At 33.6% G+C, this 21,800-nt stretch overlaps 1 protein-coding gene across 36 annotated transcripts in view; it reads left to right on the top strand.

The window, feature by feature from the left end:
- NRXN1 (neurexin 1) overlaps positions 1 to 21,800 on the top strand; it is a 1,076,423-nt gene that overhangs the window by 887,578 nt on the left and 167,045 nt on the right. For all 36 annotated transcript variants that reach the window (XM_076000758.1, XM_076000757.1, XM_020288575.2 and 33 more), the window contains one exon: positions 6,798 to 6,969. In XM_076000758.1, coding sequence (XP_075856873.1) covers positions 6,798 to 6,969 — 172 coding nt within the window. The remainder of the gene's footprint in view (positions 1 to 6,797; positions 6,970 to 21,800) is intronic.

Genomic DNA, 21,800 nt, shown 5'->3' with positions numbered 1-21,800 from the left:
TGCAGGAAGGTAATATCACTGCTAGCATATAGTTTCATGGAAACACAGGAGCTATAGCATTCTGTAGAATGGAGACATATTAGAGAAGATATACTATCCTTAACACATCGACCGACCGCCACACTAGAAAAAAACAATTCCCTGGGGCCACAGTGCTTTAGTAAAACAAAAGGATCCTTTCTAATTTGTTACTTTTTATGTTTTCTGTGTGTGAGTTATATGCAATGCAATCCACATTTTTAGAGTTAAATTGGCAATATTAATTGTAACAATGAGAACATTAGCAAGTAAGATTTTCATGAACCAACTGCAGGGCTTTCCTGAGACCCAGGGCTCAAAACTGGCCTGAGTTAAATACAACTCACAGGACAGTTAATGTGTTAATGAAGATTTGACCAGAAAATGAAAACAGTTTTTTTTAAAATGTATTATGCCTAAATTAGATATTTCTGAGGTAGCATCACCCTAGATCTTGCCCACTGTTGGTTCCTTATTGTGTGGTGCCACAAACTGTAGCCAGCCAAAAAGAAACAGGCACTCTGCAGCAACCTTCCTCTTTGCTCAGTCCTCTATTTTGGTTTTTACAATCTTTTCTTGAAACACTGACATGCTGAGGTCATTCTTTTTTAGAAAATCTCACCAACTTGGTCAGATCCCAGTGCCCATACTTATTAGCTATGTGATTTGGGACAGATTATTTAAACTCTCCAAGGAGATAGAGACAATGGCTCTTATCTTTCAGGTATGCTAGGAGTTTTAGATGAGATACATTGCATCTAGTTCAGTGCCTGGCATGAATTGAGCAGTCTGGCACGTAGGGCCTGGAAAGAAGGATAAAAGATAGAGCAAGCATATCTCCTGTGTCTCTTGGGGTTTTTCTTTGGTCCCTGCTGGCTGTGTTGTAGCTGTCCAAATGCTGGCTTACTCCCGAGGCATAGTTGGAGGCTTCCTGAGATCCACTGGCCACTCCAACTCTCTTGTGGGTGCTTTTGTATGCGTGATTTACCTTTCCAGTTTGATTGAAAGCTTTCCCAAATGCAGAAAACACACTCTATGTGTTTGTATTGTCCCTACCGTAATAGCACAATGCTGATGTATATTACATATTTAATTTTTGTTATTTGAATGAATACAAAAATGCTATTCTGTGGGATAAATAGGAGACAGGACAGCAAGAACTTCTTGATTTTGAAAAGGTGATGTTCTTGTGGTTGGGGAGGGGCAGTTACAGCTCAATGGCAGGTTAAAACAACTAGACTAAAACTACTTCTTGACATTATAGACCATCTGGATTGGTAAGTACAATTTCTACCAGCCAGTAGGATCTCTATGCCATTAACTTGGAAATGTATTTGGGTTAAATGAACAATTAAGTGAATCAGTGTGTTTGTTTTGAAGTTGGAGAGCAGGTGGCTCTCTGACACTCTCTGCAGTGTTGCTTACTTTAACAACAGTGACTGCAGGCCCCAGAGTCCCCCTAATGCCTTAAAACCTTTGCTCCCTGGTGAGGATTAGTCTCTAGAGGAGTAAAACATAACATTCAACCCAATACTTGATTTTGATGCTCAGTGTAGATTTAGACCATGGGAGTCATTCCATATTCTGAAATGAGCTCAAGCTGGGAGAGCATTTGAAAACATTGTTGCACTCTGTCCAAAGTGGGGCCCTGGAGTATCCCAGTGCATGGTGTCGCATGACAGAAGCTTATAGAACATAAACAGGGCTCCCTTCTAATCTACATGCCCTCCTGAGTGGCATACTTGTTCCTCTTGTTCGGTGTTACTCTCTAGGAGTATGGCAAAAAAAAAAGGAGACGTTGTTTTTTACTGATCTTTTTTCATAGTTGAACCAAACACGTCTATTTAACAAACCCAGAATGGGAGGAAAAAAAGCAGTGGACTAAAATCTTATATAACATATCTGTGTGCCATATATAGACTAAACCTTTACATATATATATATATATATATACATATATATATACATACATACACACACACATATATATGCGCATTCTGTTTTATCTATTTTATATGCACATAGATTAAAATATATCTGCATCTGTAACATGCAAACATCTTGCTTGAAGTATGCCCAAGATATTGAGTACACCATTAAATTTAATCTTGGTTAAAACATATATTTTTCTAATGAATATGTTATTGCAGATAGAATTAGATGGTGCATTACACTATGCTGCCACTTGATAGAACTTTCAAGTCCCTTCCCAGTGTCGTATTTTGTGTTTCTTTTTCACTTGGTTTGATAATATAATCCTTATTCAGAAATGAGCTTTTGTGAAAAAATCAATAATTACCTTTGTCACTATTTATTTAATGAATCCATGGAAAGACTTCATTAAATTATAAATGCCTCGTTACTGATATTCTTATAATAGATTTTTGAAATTATGATTTGAGCCAGTTATCCATTTCAAGAAAGATACAATACTGTGAGATCAGTATATGTCCGGCGAAATGACTGCTGGTTTTGCTAATGCAATATTCATGAGAATTTGCAGAGACAATCACATTTAATCCCAGAGAAAAAGAATTTGAAATGAATTATTTTAAATTGTAATCCATTGGAAAGAAAGTTTAGCAAGTTTTATTGTTTATGTAATTGAAATGACTTGCTATCCTGTCATCAGGGGAGAGTTTTGTTTTTAGAATATCTGTAGTTTCTGAGAGGAATTATAAATATTGGTCCTACAAATATGCTTGATATTAATATTTTATGCTTTATGTACATTTTAGATTTATTTGTTTTCAGAGAAAAACTGACTCTTTGGCTATAATTGATACTTAAATTGTTTTTCAAGGCCTTGATGCAAATTGGGTTGGAGTAGATAATGTCTGAATTAGGATAAGGCCTGTTGTTTGAACGTGCTTTTATGGGATTCAGTTCTAGTCTAGCTAGCTAACTCTAGAGTTTGGATCAATGAGATGTCAAAGATGTTCGAAGTTGAGGCAACAAATCAACATATTCAAGAAGAGATGGGCATAATTTAAAATTCAGATGCTCTCCAAATATCACTGACTCTCTTTCTTTCTTTTCCTTCTTTGCTTTTTTTTTTTTTTTTTTTTTTTGACAGAGTCTCACTTTGTTGCCCAGGCTAGAGTGAGTGCTGTGGCGTTAGCCTAGCTCACAGCAACCTCAAACTCCTCCTAGGCTCAAGCAATCCTTCTGCGTCAGCCTCCTGAGTAGCTGGGACTACAGGCATGCACCACCATGCCCGGCTAATTTTTTTGGATATATATTTTTAGTTGTCCAATTAATTTCTTTCTATTTTTAGTAGAGACGGGGTCTCACTCAGGCTGGTTTTGAACTCCTGACCTCTGGCAATCTGCCCGCCTCCCAGAGTGCTAGGATTACAGGCATGAGCCACCATGCCCGGCCATGACTCTCATTATTTCTTAATTGTTTATTTTACTATTTTGCAAGAACTTAAACCCTATGAAATCTGGGGATTTCTACACCTAGAAAATAAACATTTTACATTTTATGTTGTAGGAAGATTTAAAGATACGGGAAAGGGACTTGTTTCAGAGTGTGGTGTGTTTTTTACCATTAGCATTGCAATGCTTCTGTTTATAGAACTTGGACCTCCTGGATAGTTAGAACTCTGATGAAAATCTACTCTTGTAGCCTTCCAAAGAGAAAGAATAGGAAACTTTAAGAAGTTTTTTTCGCTCTGTCCTAGATAAGGAACATATGTATAATAGAAGAGACCCTAAAACAATAAGCAACTCCAGAATAACAAAAATTTTCATGTACTTCTTATGTTGAAAGTGCTGCTTCCTAGGGTGCAATAAAAATGTAAATCTGTTATAAATGTGCTTCCTTCATTTAGGATTCCCACTTCAGCCCCTGGCATCCATCACTGCAAGTTCAAATTCTTTCTGTTGAGTTTTCTTCACTGCTCAGCCCAGTCCCTTCAGTATCCCCACTGAACAGAATACAGCATGATCCTATACTGGCTCTCTAAACCATGGTCCATGGGTAATGCTCATGTGTTCTTTGTTCTAACAAATTCTAATGCACAAGTGGCCTCTGGTGTAGCAATGTCTCTTTGCTCTGCCATTGGGTGTCAGCCAGCCACAGTTCCAGATTTCTCAGGTATAGTCAAATCCCAGTTTACTTACTACCTTGACCACTGCAGCCAAGTTCGAGAAGACACATATCAAACTTTCTGAGATGTTTCATTAAAGTCACTTTCCAATGCACTTGAGATAAGGGAAAAGCAACCTTCTACCTTGGAGGTACGTGCAAATCACATCACATCCCAACTCTCTCCAAAAATTCTCTTCTAATTATCAATCTTCGCTTGGCTTTTCCTGCTTTTTTGATGAACTGAACGTTAGTAATTAATTTAGGGCCGTAAAATCAGTTCTTAATGTTCTCCTTTGCAAATCTAGCTTAAGTAATCCTATAGTACATTTTGTAAAATGGAAACAGTAATCTGTTTTCTAGCTTATTATCTTATCTCAACATCTCAGTTTCAACAAAGATAATCTATTTTAATATCCCATTGCATCCACATATCAGTTGCTTTCTATTTCTTATAAAGTTATTTTAAGCACACATTGACTGATGCATGTCTACTAACTTCAAAGCACAGTACAAGGCCCCATGGTGCTCCTATTCTAGAAGGAGAGATGAAATAGGTAACAAGGGATTGCTAGATTTACCAAATTTGCTAACTGCAGCTATAGGATGGCATAGTAGTCCTAAATTCAACCTTGTGTAATGATTAAGAGCCCAGACTTTGGAACCAAACTGCTTGGTTCTGAATCACAGCTTTTCTTTCTTGCTGTATGCCCTTTCCCAAGCTGCTTAATAACTCTGTGCCTCAATGTCCTAATCTGTAAAGTGGGGTTGTAATGGATATCCCTGTGAGACTGTTATGAGGAATACAAGAGTTAGTATTTATAAAGTGCTTAGAATATTGTGTACATTTTGATTGTTAGTAAATTCAGAGTCAAAGTGGGTAGTGTAATTTTCCTAGTACATAGACTTTTAGTATATGTTTTTTTCTGGACTCATTATTATTTTCCACCACATTTCTTATCCTTACTTTTAAATACATGTCATTGTAAGGCATTTTCATTTTGTGTAGAATAATTCAGGTAATAAAGAGAATTCCAATGAAAATGGAAATTTTATATAAGAGCCTATGGAGACTTTTAAAATATTTTAGCCCATTTTTGTAAGCACTCATTTTCTCATTTTACAAGAATTTCTATTTGTTCATTTTCAGTAAATTATTTAATATACTGTGATATATATTTTTAATATACATGTAATATAATGCCATAGGAAATTTTTAAAGAATCTCATTTAAGAGCTATAGTAAGTTATCTTGATTTAACAAACATTAATGTTAAAAATGTGATTTTTTAAAAGTCATATTCATCAAGCCTTAAACAAATCAAAACAAAAAACATTTAAAAAACATCCTAACTTAAAGAGATCCTTTATGTACAATAAGAACCAATGGGGAAATAAACAGAAACCTTTAGGATATCTACTTGAAGAGGCTAATGAACAATGCTGCAAAATAATACCCTCGAATATCTTCCTTAAATTAATGCAATTTTATACAATATTTTTCTAGAGATTCTAAGTGTTAGCTGATGCCATACTTTTGCTGCCTAATTCAGAAGATTCTGAATCTAGCAAAGAATGTGGACCAAACCTTCAGGTTTCTAACATTCTAATTTAAAATTTCTATAGGAATGGATGGTCTGATGTACTTTAAACCCTTCTTCCCCCATGTCATTCCTCTCAACTGAGGTTTGATGAAAGGTGAACAACAGTTTGAGGTTATGTACTCTGACAAGAGCCTGGAGTGCAGGTATTCTGTGTTAGTGATTAAGGGCATGTCCACATGCTTTTAAAATCAACTGAGCTCATGGTAGAGTTGACAGTCCTGCTGGAGAATGCTTCTCAGAAGCAGAGAACACAACCACATCTTTCTCTTCGCTACCACATATTACGAAATTCTACAGTTAACAGCAACAAGTGTACAGTTAGAATGATTTGTAATGCTGATTAGCATAATTCAGAGGTGAGTTAATTTTAGATAACTGTATCTTAGCTTCCACTTTAGTTATAATCTAATAACAAGGGGACTGAATTTTATTTAACAGTGTAGTACGTCACTATTCCATTACATGGACTGGAACAAGTACATATAAATATCTGTACCTTCTTATGTCATTGTTTCATCATCTATAAAATAAAGAAATGAAATCTTTTAGGCTCTTAGTATTTGATCGTTTTGTAAATAGTGACTAAGAAAATACTCAATAAATGACTGTGTTGCCCCATACCCTTGAGAATGACTTTCTACATTGTGAACATTTGTCAGTTGGCTCTAAACAGACTTATTGTTCTGAATTCACCAGTTATGAAAAGGAAGAATTTCAAGCTCCATTTTTGTTGTGAAATGGGGAGAGAGTGAATTAAAGGAGCTATGTTAAAGGACATGAAAGGATGTCCTTTCATGCAGGCAGTTGTGCCCCTTCTCTGTGGCAACCTCTGGGAAGAAGATTGAATCCCTTGAATCTTTGTCTTATGGAATATTATCCATGAAAGAAATGTCTTAAATTTACCCAAATGTCAAGAATCTTGCCTCTATTTCAGAAGTTTTTCAGAAGTAAAGTTGGAGGAAAGCAGCTGTGTTCAAAACACATTCTTGAAGAATACCTTGTATGTAATTCTTATTAAATGCTGACTAATCAGTGCAACTTAGTACAATTCTTTTTTTTTTTTTTCCTCCTCCTCCCTTGCAGCACCAAGGAAAAATTGGAGTAAAGTTTAATGTTGGGACAGATGACATCGCCATTGAAGAGTCTAATGCAATCATCAATGATGGGAAATACCACGTAGTCCGTTTCACAAGGAGTGGCGGCAATGCCACGTTACAGGTGGACAGCTGGCCAGTGATCGAGCGCTACCCTGCAGGTAAGCAAGTGAATGTGTATCTGGGGGAGGTGTTATGAAAAAAAAAAAAAAACTGGAAAAGAGTTTTGCGTCGGTTTCACCAAACTGTGGTTTTCTGAGAAACCATCAAGTATTTATTGGACTTTAAAGTCATGTGAATGTAATGTTGTCCTAAACTGTTCTTGCCACAGTGTACAAATGGCATTTTATAGGAGAACTTGAAGGCACACGATATCGTTTGCAAAATTTAGGACATCAGTGAAACCAGAAAAATGCACACATAAAAGGCACAACATGTCAAAGCTCTTTTTACTGGATCCTTGCATTCGAACAAAGGAAAGGCTTTGTCAAAAGTAACAAAGTTAAAAGTTTAAATTAAGGGAGAGAATATTACATTTTTTTTCTTTTCCTGAAATAAAATAAGACCTGACCGTTCCTTTGATGGATGGTGGTGAACAGCTGAAACTCATGAAAGGTACAGGAGGCCCATAAGACAAGTAGAGAAATAGTTTTTTTAAAAAAAATAGTACTATAAATCAGTAGTTACAAGAACATGTAAGGAAAAGAAGTTTGTTTTCACTTTCATATAACCATGGAGTTTGATAAGGATTCTGTGACACTAGTACTACTCATTTTAAGACTATAAAATAAATGTCATTTCATTATTAACAATAAAAATTATTTATTAATGAGTTTTGTCAATACTATGATACTGAAACAAAGTTGATAGATTAAAAATTCAAACCATGTTACTTGTGGTTGCATATATTCTCAATTAAAAAATAGGATTTAAAGTAAAATATAAATTAATCATTTTCCTTTCTATATTTTAGTACAAAATAGGTTACTAAAAGCATGAATCTCATTTCTCTCTGTTCCCTTTTAGATAGAACTGTTTCTTGCACAGCACACAATTTATAACAGTATAAAGAAAAAGTATAAAAATAAGTTTTTATCTTATACAATAAAAATGATAACCAAATGTATATATAACTCCTCTATTAGAATTATTTGTTTCTTGGAAGAAGTAATTTAATGGAATAACTAATTTATTAACTAAATATCAAATTCCACTAGTACTGACTCACAACTGGGGAATGTCTGTGGATGCCCTTCTGGACCTTTTCTGATTTGTAAAATTCTAAATCTTCAAGCCTCAGTTCAAAGCTATTCTTATCAGTTCTATAAGCCTAGTGCTCTGCAAATATTTGCTAAATTAAAAATGTGATTAAAAAACTGCTCTATGACAAAATTCAGAAGCAAGCAAGTTAATAGTATGTCCAGTGTCTATTAGAATAGTGGCAAATAGTGGACACTCAATATATATTTACTGAATTGATGCCTTGGGAATTGTTACAATTTTGCACTATAATTATGTGAACCGTCTACAATAAGGTGCAGTAATGGAAGATCTGGAGGCAAAGTAACGTGAATATGCATGTGCTGTTACATAGCCCCTGCTTATCCCTTATTGCATTCTCTGAAATCCTAGTATAAATGTGCTTTATAAAAAAATAGTAACTACAACATCAGTAGAATTACAGAAAAGTAAATTGGTAATTGTCCTTAAATATGGATTAATCAATATCTGTTTGCTGAGAGGAAGTCGTTGCACTGGATATCTTGAAAGATATACAGAAGGGTCTAGGCTTTGCCCGGGGGATGCTGTCATTTGTGAATAGTGGACCTGAACATGTAAAATGATAAATGCTGTTTCTATTATTATGTGGCAGTTGCCTCTTGAAGATTAGCTTTGTTTTAACAGTTAATTTTTTAAAATGACCTTTATTTAGTAATATTTTACTCTTGTCAGCATTTTCCAAATTGGTATCTTTAAGAACTCTGTTCTTGAGGTTATTAATATGTATAGCAGGAGAGGGGAAGTCCTATACTCAAGTTAGTTTGGGAAATTCTGGGTTAAACTACGTGAAAAAAATATCTGTACTTGGACTTAATTTTATTAATATGCACAATACATGTCTGAAAGAAAAGTAGAATACATTATCCAAGTGTATGTTATCAAAACCTAGTTTCTAATATATCATTACCTTTTAGTAAATATTTTGTTTTTTAAAATTTCTATCTCTCAATTTTACTACCTTTTCATTGTGCACATACAAGATACCATACTAGTTACAGTTCAAAAAAGACCTGGTCCCTGTCTTCTTTTAGTAGGCTAATATCCAATTTGAATACTGGTAGCTGAGATTGGGACAGTATTAATTATTTGAAGAAATATTTGTAGATTTTTTATATTGATATTTGTTTAACACATATAATATTTTATTTACTGTTCAAATAGATATTCAGAATAAGAAATACAATATAAAAAAATATTTAAAAATCAGAGGTGACCAGTATCATAATTAAGAAGCAAATCTTTAGAAATAGTTATTTTAAACAAAACTTTTAATATCTAGTCAAAGATTTGAAGTGCCCTTTCACCAAGATGTATTTTAGTTAATATTAATAAATCAAAAGTAGGCAAAGTTGCAATTATTCTGAAATACATAAGCAAGGAAAAACACAGAGTCTGCTCTCAAGAGAATTGGAGCACATATGAGAATTTTGTATATATTCATATAAAAAGTTAATGATCAATATGTAAAGGACTCGGGGGAGTCACCATTGTTGTCATCAAATGTTTCATTAATCATCTATTCTGTGTGCATTTCAACCTGATGCTTAAGTAGGAAATAGGCCATGAAAATTTCAAATACCTTTTTCTTTTGGAAGCTTCATCTGCAACAGTGCCGTAACAGCTGAATACAAATTTTAAAGTGTGTTCCATCTAGATTAAAGTTTTTATAAAGAAGTGATTTTTAAATACAAATTCAATAGCAAGGGCTAGGATATGTCTTTTATATCAGTTTGTGGTATGGCTATTTTCCTTAAATATTTTATTGGTTATTATTCATTAGAAAAGCAGATAGACTAATGCTTTTACCACCAAATCCTATAATCAGAGAAGCAGGAACCAGCAGACAATATTTGGTTTCTTTTAAAGTGCCTGCACTGCAAAATATAGGTAATAATAGTTGAAATTAGTAATTAAGTATAGCACTTAACCTTCCATTACAGGGCTTTGTGGTAAGTGCTTTTATATGAAGCAATTCATCTCGTAGCAACACTATACCTTTAATGAAAAGCACCTAAAGCATTGACCAGTGGTATTACCCTATAATTGTCTGGAAGGCTTTCATACAGAAACTAATTAGTAGAGGTAGATTTTATGCTCTTTTGGAGTATATGAAATATTTCTATAACTCAACAATTCACATTTTAGAATTAACATTGAATTTTCTGAATAGCAGTCCTAGTTTTCATTATTTTCTATACATGGAACAAAGTACAGAAATAGTATTTTGCAAACCATTTAAAGGGAAAAACCTATTTCTTGGTGCTTATCAGTTAAAGCTCTAGAATATAATGCATCATTAATCTCTGATTTGTCCCTAATTACAGTTATGTAGCAAAATTTTCTCTCTCAACAAAAATAGACTTCCTCTTCTTATAACATTAATTCACATAGCCTAATATCATCTTGCTTGCCCAAACTAAAGATTGCTTCAGATAAATCACAATTACCTTTGTGGATAAACCTTCGAATTTATTTGCCTACCACAGAGAATCAAAAGATGTCTTGTATATTCTACACAAGGTCAAATAGTCACTTTCTTACCAAGCTAACATATCAAATCAACAAATATTTAAAGGAAATGTACTACATCAAAGGACCATACTAGTTTTGCAGTGTGGTTACAGAGATAGGTTAAAAAATGTTCAAGAGGAAAAATATAATATCTAGAAAAGTATGAGATTTATCATATCATATTTAGGTAATTTCTTAATAAGATCTAAAAATAAACTAGGTTCCAAAGAGGAAGATACCATTTTGGAGTAAGTGATATTGTAAGACAATGAAAAAAATAATAAACTCGATTTATTTCTTTTCAGGCATGGATGCATTCAGGTAGAATTACCAGGAAAATATTGATAGAGACAGAAAATATTTAGGAAGCCATTAAGCAGTCCAGGTATCAAAAGACAAAGAACTAAAGTAGGGTGTGAGAAAATAAAGAGGATACATGCAGAATATATTGTGACACCTGGTGAACAACTAAATACTAGGAGAGACATTCCCACATTTTAGATTCTTTCTCTCTTCCATCTTCTCCCTCTCTCTTTTTACCATAAATTATTCAGTGCTGTAATGCTGCAGTGTGTCACCAGACGGCACTAGGTACCAAAGAAATGGAAACCTATTGTAAGAAGGAACAGAGAAGTCAGACGTGGTTCTTGCTTGCCAAGAGATTGATCTGATTGGGAGATAAAGAAGGATCCAGAGAACATAAAGATGTCAAAATGTATTAACTGTCAAAATTAGTCATATAGAGTTTAATTGCTATTAGAGTTTAAAGAAAGGAGAAGGGTGCTCTGGGGTGCTGTGCCAAGGTTGATCCTTTAGGGATGAGACTATCTGAAAGACAGACATGACTAGTCTAAGAGAAGATTCCAAAGAGAAATTATAAATACTTCTTGCATGACCATATAATTGGCTAGAAGATCTCATGGATATTAGCTCTAAAGCTTAACTTTGTTTTCATCAAAGAAAGCTGGTAAAATATTTCAGGGCTTAGGAAAGACATATTGATTATTGCTCTTTAAAAATTCTACACATTTAGTTCTCACTATTTTTAATTCAAGTCATCAATTATTTATCAATCATTTAAGCCACTCTTATTTAGAGATTCCTATTTTGGTACTGAAGTGTTGGTTAATTGGATGATTTTATTTTTTTAAATTTATGTTTAACTTAAATTTTACTGTGTATGATGTAATTAAGAAAATCTACCTCACTTGTGATAATTACATTTGAAGGACCTCAGAGTTCTTCTATTTCAGCTCCTTCTCTTATCAAACAATAAAATAGAACTTAGGAGAGGCCACTTGATTGCTCAAGATCACTGTGTTAGTTAGTGGCAGAATCAAAACTATACTTGGGGACTCTTATCTACAGGTTTTGTACTTTATATTGTCTGGGAGACAGAAACCAAAATGAAGAGAGGGCATTAGATGTATCCTTGAACATGGCATGATATAGTATTCATATAATAACTAAATGCCGTGACTTACATGACTGCTCATAACTGCATATTCAGCCATGTCACAGTCTGCTATTTCTACAGACGCCAAAAATTTCATAGACACACAAAACTACTTCATGAGTATTGAAAATAATAACACATGGAAAAAATAATTTTCTTTTAAAAACCATAATGACTTTGTTTTCACTAAAGTTTTGAATCAATAACACTCTTTGGTAGGCATTGATTATTTTTTTACTTCACTTGGGAAAATTGATTAGCAAATTGAGTAAATGTATATGGACCATTAGAACACTAAAATCCTTAAGAATTATTTAGGGATAAAGGTTTATCTTAATGGAAAACTTATCACATGTTCTGGTTAAATGTACATATAAAATGTTTGGCAGAATTTTGTTTTCTTCCTACAAAAGTAAGATAGTGAAAAATATAACTCTTGTAGAAACTGATAAACTATACATAAGATTTTAATTTTTCTTTAAATAAATTACCAGTTTGGGCTAGGGTTCAACAAAAAATATAATCAGGGTTTGATACATAGTAAGTACTTAAATAATTGTTGAATAAATGTACGTTTCTAATTAAATTTCTATGTCAAAACACTCTTTTGTTGGTAGGTTTTAGCCAATATATATTTACATGTATGGACTAATATTTATTTCAATATATAAATGTTTGGCTTCCATTTGACATACAAAATTTATGTATGTACAAAATTTACAAAACCAAATTTTCTACAGTAAATCTTACTCTGAGAAATCTGAAGCTTCAAATACTGCAGCTGTGTTAGATAGAAGACTTTCCCTATATTGATTATCTTTCTTTCACGGTGTTCAATTTAGCTGGGATTTGGGGGGCTATGCTTAATGATGAAGCATAATGAACTTTTTTATTGAGCAGTATATTAAATATATCAGCCTTAAATTCTAAGCTTAGCTTCAAAGAAATTGTGTCCAAGGAGATGGAAAGAAATGATATATTCTCAGACTTGTCACTTGTTCTTACATAGTCAATACCTAGATTTTTTTTTTTTTTTTTTTTGAGACAGAGTCTCGCTTTGTTGCCCAGGCTAGAGTGAGTGCCATGGCGTCAGCCTAGCTCACAGCAACCTCAAACTCCTGGGCTTAAGCAGTCCTACTGCCTCAGCCTCCCAAGTAGCTGGGACTACAGGCACGTGCCACCATGCCCGGCTAATTTTTATATATATATATTAGTTGGCCAATTAATTTCTTTCTATTTTTTATAGTAGAGATGGGGTCTCACTCAGGCTGGTTTTGAACTCCTGACCTTGAGCAATCCGCCCGCCTCGGCCTCCCAGAGTGCTAGGATTACAAGCGTGAGCCACTGCGCCCGGCCAGATTTTTCTTTAATATCAGAGATTTTATAGTACTGTAAGGCTACCATATTAGAGTTTTTATTTTCTGACAAAAGAGAAAGTTGCTCTGATGGTTTGGTTGGGTTTGGTATCATTTAGACCAGTGGTCCCCAACCTTTCTGGCACCAGGGACTGTATTCATAGATGATAATTTTTCCACAGACCACAAAAGTGAAGCGGGGATGGTTTCGGGATGATTCAAGTGCATTACACTTATTGTGCGCTTTATTTCTTTTATTATTACATTGTGATATATAATGAAATAATTATACAACTCATTGTAGATTGGGGACCCCTGATTTAGATTATACAGGCTGGCAAACATAGATGATGCAGATATCTTCTAAGAGATTATTCATGGTACAATACACATGGAAGATACTTTATCAACTAGGCTGAACTGATCCATTCCTTAAATCAAAGTATTGTAGTTTGGCTGTACGTTGCCTTTTTTATTCTTGCTATGTAATTTATGGAAATGTTTTTTCATGTTCCATCCCAGGAAACTTGTCAGTAAGACCTATCAGTGACTTTCACAAAGTCCTCTTATGCTACAGGCTAAAATATCTGCCTCACATTAGTATTCTGCCTTATAGCACTTGGGCCAGATTCTCACAGAGCCAAACTTATCATTGTAAAATAATCCTGAAAGCTCAATTCAACCCAAGGAGGCCATTTGTTTCTGTTTTCAGAACATGCTCATTTTTTACCCTAAAAACAAATACATATTCATAATATTTACTGCTGAAAAAACTGAAATAATCTCAAAAATTAGTTTCTTCAGATATGTGTTGGGTATCTTCTATTTGAATTCTATTGTGAATGATGCAGAGACATGTAAGTCAAAGCTCTTCTTATTTCTTCTACTACTTTTTGCCTTAGTTAATCTGTTTTGTTGACTGAGTCGAGGGGATGGGTTGCCTTCACAACACCATGAGAAACCCAAAGTCCAATGAAATAGAATGGCAACCTGTGGGTTCCTTATGTATTTGAAGCTAAAATTAACTCAAGCTCATTAAAAGAATGAATTAAATATATTTTGAAACATTTAATGAATAAAAATCTGCTCCATTTGCCAGTTTTTAATGACTTTTTTTTACTTTGACAAGTTCTCACATTATATGACTTAGAAACCAACCAGTCAAATCAAATTGAGAAATATTTCTTGATTACTACTATGTTCAAGGAATTTTGCTAATTATATAATATCTTACATTGTGATGTACAAATAGCCACCCTTTTTAATGATTTTCAGAAAATTTCCTGCTTTAACTACTTGTTTGCCATTATTGTTTCCAATGTACAATTTGGTTGGCAATTTAAATTATCATAATAAAAGAATATACCTATCCCGCTTTTGATTAAACACAGAATAGCATTATCATGATTTTAAAGAAGAGTGACTGAGGTTATCGACTGAGATTGAGTTGAAGGACTTTTCTCCAAAGACATAAATAATCAGGTTACAAACAATGAATTAATCATGTCAGATATAAAAAATTAATTGTCACTACAAATGCAAAATTTAGTGTTTTGGGAAATGAGGTGGAAAAAGGTTTTAAGAATAGCTAAAGATTGAAGGCCAGAGAAATTACATTTTTAAGGATATTAGACTTTCAGGAAACTTCAAATGGCTTTTGTATATATTTGGTTGATTTTAATAACATTTATAGTTTTGTGGCAGTGTTTTTACAATTTGATTATCATCCAGAAGTATCTTGCTTGTATCATGTAGTTCATAATTACCTGAATTCAATGGATATAAGCCATGTTTCCAACTCAATGACAAGCCTTTCTTTTACTACTTTCTCAAACACTCTGACTCCTTATTTTCTCAAGAGTCTTAGAGCTTTTTTTATTATAGAGCCAGGAATATTTATATGTTTTTATGATGAATACAGATAACAATTAGTATTTTTGTGTATGCTTAAGCAATTTAAATTCTATGTGACTTTTTTCCCCTCTCAGCTTTTAATGTCAGCATTTGAATGCCAACTATGAGCCAGGATCATGCTTTTCATACTCTTTTCTTTTGTCCATTATCTACCTACATTTTGAAAACTCAGGAATAAGTTGGTTTTAAATATCACTTTACTTCTAATAAACAATGACAGCATGGTCAAGAGGTAGCAGAGTATCAAAAAGGTTAAACTTTCATACACTGGCGTCAAGGCCAGTGTAGAGTACAAAAATTAGGTAACTATCTTCAGTTTTAGACATTAATCTAGATAAATTTTTCTTAACCTCCTTTGAATATCTGCATCCATAAAATTCTGATAAAGTAGGACATCTTATCTTTAGAAAAATGTACATCTGCATGTACACACAAAATTATATGATTTTTAGGGGTTGCAGCTTAACATCCTAAGGATTCAGAATCTCTGTCCATTTGCCTAGGATTCATAACCTCTGCTCTACATGTTCTTCGAGGATGTTGAGATTTTAGAGGAAAAAAGTAAAATATATTTAATGAACATATGAGGTACCTCCTCTGCCCCAAATGAAATGTGCCCCCAATGAAATTTAGCTGCCCTTTATTAACTTTCTACTAATAACCTTCCAACTACTGACATAGCCCTCTGGGTGTATCCTTTACTAGCTCAGATAAAATTCTTTTTCTTTAATAGAATAAGCACAACTTTTATTTCTAATTTATAAAAATTGTTCTCTCAAATATGATTATAAGAATGACATTATCCTTCTAATAAATGTATTTTGAGCACTGAAACAATGTGAGATATGATTATTGCATTGGAGCATTGCACAACAAATAGCCTTAAAACCAAAATGCAAGATTTGAGAGTCTATTTTAGGCAGATCTATCAGTAAATCATCTGAGGATTATAAAGTGTGATGGTGAAATAATAGTGTCCGATATCTCAAAGACAAAAATTGCTCTTAATTTAACAACTTTGGAAAGTAAAATAGTCCTCCTTTATTCACTGGGAATACATTACAAGACTCAGAGTGGACGCTTGAAACCTCAGATAGTACCAAATCTTATGTATCTTTTTTTTTTCCTATATATACATACCTATGATAAAATTTATCATTTGGGCACAGTAAGAGATTAGCAACAATAATAAAAAATAGAGCAATGTAACAATATACTGTAATCAAAGTTTTGCAAATAAGGTATCTCCCCCCCTCCCTTTTAAAATATCTTATTCTACTATACTCACACTTCTTCTTGTGATCTGTCAATCTGATAAGCTAGGTACTAAGTGACTAATGAGTGGGTAGTGTGGTCTAAATAGTGTAGATACGCTGGACAAAGGGATGATTCATGTCTCAGGCAAGATGGAGGGAGGGTGGAGAGAGATTTAATCACGCAGGCAGAATGGCATGCAATTTAAAACTTAAGATTTGGTTATTTCTGAAATTTTTTATTTAATATTTTTAGACTGTGGTTGACTGCAGGTAACTGAAATCATAGAAAGTTAAAGCATAGACAAGAGAGTATTACTGTATTGCCTTTCATTATGATAAGAACAAGTTAGTAAAGCCCTTTCATACACACACACACACATATATATATACACACACAGGTAACTTTAGAACTAATGGACGATGACAATTTTTCTGTCTCTTTCACTTTTGTTTCACCATTACTTTCTTATTTTTATGATCAGTCTTTTATATACATACCTAACTAAAGAGAACACTGACAATCCATTTCTTTCTTTCTGTAAAATATAAATCTCTAATGCCAAAATTATTGTAATTAATTAAGTTAGGAGAATATAGGAAAAATATATGTTCAAGGTTATGAATTATAAACCACCTCAAATATGACAAATAAATACACTTTGGGCACTCTCCAAAGTTCATAATTCAAAAAAAGAAAATCTAGGACAGAGGTCAACAAACTTTCATTATAAAAGGCCAGAAAGTAAATATTTTGGCTTTGTGGGCCACACAATCTCTGTCACAATTACTTAACTTTGCCATTGTAGCTCAAAAACAGCAATGGACAACAGGTAAGTGAATGAGTGTGGCTGCATTCCAATAAATATTTACAGAAGTAGATAGAGCATCACATTTGACCTGTAGGCCATACTTTATTGACCCCCAATAGAAAGACATGACAGAGCACAGGAACTAATCTGACAAAGCTCATAATAGCCAGTACTGGAGCAATTTGGGCAGCAAAACAGACAGAAATAGCATTGGGTTATAACCCAGAGAGTAAAATAAATATCTATGAATCCATACTGATATAAATGAGTAATTGAATAAATAGATAAATAGATAAATGGGGGACAGGGACAGCTCATCCTTACAGAAGAATTTCAATTAATAAATGTAGAAAGATGCAGGAAATAGAAAATCAGCATTAGAATCTCAATAATTACTAAAGTCAAGATTCATCAATAGATGCTAAAATATGTGAGAAAAAGTTTGAGTGGAGATCAGTAATTTATGTAGTCTAAAAGTATCTCCTCCAAGGAGAAATAGTAGCTGAGAAACTCAGCAGATCACCTGAGCTAAGTGATTGAGTTAAACGTCACCAGTAATAAGAAATAATTGACTTCATGAACCTTCTGATATGATACACTGAGAAATGCACTTCACTTTTCTAGTATTCTTGATATTCTCAACAAAAATCCATAACATCAATCTAAGTATGACAAACTCAAATTGAGGGACATTTTATAAAATAACTGACAAGTATTCTTAAGATGTGTCAAATACATGAAGTACAAAGAAATACAGATCTGAAGAGATGAAGAAAGACATGATGATTTAATGCAATGTGATCTCTGGATTAGATCCTGAAATAGAAAAAAGGACATTAGTTAAAAACTGGTAAAACCAAATAGTGTTTAAACCAAATAGTTAATAGTTTATTACTAATGTTAACTTCTTCATTTTGAGAATTGCCCAATGGTTATTTAAGTTATTAAAAAGTGAGAAGCTGAACAAAAGGTATGTGGAATTCTCATTGATAGCTCTTATAATTGTTCTGTAAGTTAAATTTTTTCAGAAAAAGAAAAAATTTAGGTAAAAAAGATTTTTTTCTTTTTTTTTTTATTTCGGCATATTATGGAGATACAGATTTTAAGGTTTCAATAAATGCCCTTTCCCCCCTCCCCCCACAAGTCTGAGTTTCCAGCAGGTAAAAAAGATTTTTACCTAAAAATACCTTTCCCCCAATTTTATGTATAATAACATTATTTAATAAAAAATAACAAAAAATCATATCTTTTTGGAAATGGTAAGTCAGATGTATTTCTTTTGCAAAAATTATATATCAACATATTCATGTGGTTATTAGAAAATTACATGTCAACTTAATTTCTCTAACAATCCAAAGGTGTAAACTAATCTAATATTGTAGTTGGTTCTTAATTAAGACAGAATGACATAATAGATGTGAAAGCCTTTTGAAGTATATAGCCATTAAATAGGCCATATATTAAAATTTAAATTATGATGAATATTTTGTGTCAACTTTAGCCTCTGGGGAAGATAATTTCTCAAAGACACTTTCATCTGAAACATTTTAAAGTCTGTTTTGTTTTTAGTCTTATGAATTTGACTGTGTTAAAAAGTAACTGAGTTCCTTCCACCTTGGAAATTTGAGACTGACTTTCCTCTTGTTAAGTCTTATTGAAGTAATTTGTCATTTTTGGTAGAATATCTGTATTGGTGGCCTGAATATATAAAATGTCCATTGAGAATCTAAAAGAGAATATACATAAGTCTGTCTAGATATTAACATATGCATTTCTCATGAAGTATTTCATCTGGATTTATGAGATATAAAACTGAACAGAATAGAGGAACATTTAGCTTCATTTTTCTACATAGTGTCAACTAATTGATAACATGCCATAATAATTTTTCAGGGTCACCTTTCCTGGAGCATTTTTAAAAGTCCAAGTAGAATCTTCAGTCCTCTGACTTACTATTTTTATTGCTCATTTTGGCAGAGGACAGGGATGCGAGTGCAGTTTATGGTTAGAGGAGAAACAAGCAAAAAGAAGCTTTTTAAAATGAAAAGGTTTTCTTCACTAAAAAAAAAAAAAAAAAAAAAAAAAAAGGAAAAAAAACCAGAATGGTCACAATCACAGTAGGAAGCAAACCTAGGGATAGTTAGATGAGGCCTGTGCTTTACAGAAATGGAATTCAAATAGGGTGTTAAATTATTCAAATTGACTAAATGAAATTGGTGTTGCACTAGCATTGAGGTGAAGAGGTAACAGAACTCACCCAAAATCTTATACATTTATAGAATACATTGAAATGTCTGCCTATCATAGGATCTAATATCACCAACAGTTGAGTTAGGCATGCACTATTTGCTGGGCACTCTATATTGGACACTGTGCTAGTTATTTTACATACATTATTTACAAACATTATTGCATTAACACTCACAAAATGTTTACGAGGCAGCTTATAGTATCTCCTTTTGATAAATGAGTAAACACAGAGAGTTTAGGTTATTTGCCAGTTATCATCCATTCCAAAGTTTACTCCAGTGCTCTATAGCATTATGCAATGCTGCCTACATTATTTTTTCTTATTTTTTCCAAGAAAAAATTTAGAAAATTTTATTTTTGGTCCCTATGAGATTAGAGAATGGTCAGATGTTTGTTGTGCCAAGTATTAACTGATACCAACAGTTAATACTTCTGTTCTGATTTCTGAGGGAAATCCAGGGGTCCTTAGGGATTTATAGCATGCTCACATTAGTGTCCTTCCTTCCCCTCTGCTGGGCATTCTTTATGTAGATGCGGGAGTGAGTGCCAAGTCCAACTTGTAGACTTCTCTTCAATACTAAAATTTCTGTAGGAAAAATAGACCATACAAAAAATGACCAAACTTCAGACATATGCCACAAACTTAATGCAAGATTAAAGGTGGAATAGTGTTAAGGTTAAGAAATAAGGTTCAGGAGGCAGACTGTCTGGGTTCAAATCCTAGTTCCAACACTTATATATATGATCTGTGGCCAAGTTCTTCAACCTCTTTGTATTTCAGTTTCCTGATCTGTAAAGTGGGAAAAATGACTACTTATTTCACAGGGTTGTTTGAAGTTTAAAATGAGTTATTAGTTTCAAAACATTTAGATATCAGTTAAAACCTGGTAAATAGTACTTAATAAAAGTTAACTCCACTATTAAAAATAGTGTGGTTTTGCAACCCTGCAATTGCATTAGGCAGTAACCTCCCCATTACAGTGCATTTCTTTCTGGGAACAAATCTATCTTGTCTTGGCTGTCAGACTTAGGTTCACACACTCAAGGAAAAACCTTTTTATAAACTTAAGATTGTTCCTCCTAACCCTAGCAGACATGTTATTGCTGTACCCACCTCTGTCCCCAAACCCACTCCAAGCCAGAACACTACCAAGGCATTACTAAGATAGACATAGTTCAAGTCAAATGAGTGGCACAAAAAATGTGCTGTATAAAATTTAGAGAAAATAGTGGTGTGTGATAATCAAGGCTGATTTTTACAGAGAAATGTAATGAGGGCTGAGTATTGGAGAATCCTTTGGATTTTAATAAGTGAGCATTAGAGAGACTGTGCTAGCTAGTGGACAGCTACTGTATATAATTAGACAGCTTGCGTTCTGCACCAGTCTCCTACCAGAGGGAAGGAGTAGAGCCTGAAGTCCAGTCTGTGCTTGGGTCTCCAAGTCTTGTGCACTTACGTAGGCGATGTCCCCTGAAGAAAGAGCTGTTTTTTCCTTCTCACCAAACACATTGGGCTTGCTAAGCCTTTTGCCTGGGCTATAACCATCCAGGGGAATTTTCTTTTTGTAATTCCCACAATGATACCCAATAATGAGAAGACCATAAAAATTATCATGCAAAAAGGCAGAATTCTGAGAAAGAAAATAAACACTATTCATAGTTACTCCTATGTAACAATAACAAACTATAACTGTCTTAGGCAATCCAGAACATTTGTCACCTTACCTGTAAGATGCAAGACCTGCTAGTAGAACCTGGACTATGGCCTGCCTTTTACCGAGAAGTAATAGAATCAGTCAAAGTTGGTCATTATAGTAAGGGGCTGAGTATATTCCTGTTAAGTCATTTTTCCTGTACTGGCATTACTCTAGTGATTTAGGACCTTTTTCACAATTGGAGCCTCTTTTCCTGCTATCAGTTATAAACCTTATATATTCTCCCCCAGTCTCCATTATTTTAATCTATTTGGTATACAGCCAAAATGTTTATCTTGCTAAATTGCTTTCATCATATCTTTTCCTGCCCCTTAATTCTTTAGCAGATCATCAAAGTGAAGTATAGAAGAAATAGAATTTATATAGATAAAGAAAAAGGTTCAAAGTCCTTCTCTGAAATCTGATATTTTACATTTTGAAATCTTTTTCAGATTTTAATTGTTTT

Source organism: Microcebus murinus, chromosome 3 (genome assembly GCF_040939455.1).
Source record: "Microcebus murinus isolate Inina chromosome 3, M.murinus_Inina_mat1.0, whole genome shotgun sequence".
Classification (NCBI taxonomy): domain Eukaryota; kingdom Metazoa; phylum Chordata; class Mammalia; order Primates; family Cheirogaleidae; genus Microcebus; species Microcebus murinus.
Note: the sequence above shows the minus strand (reverse complement) of the source record. Positions and strands in the feature narration are given on the sequence as shown.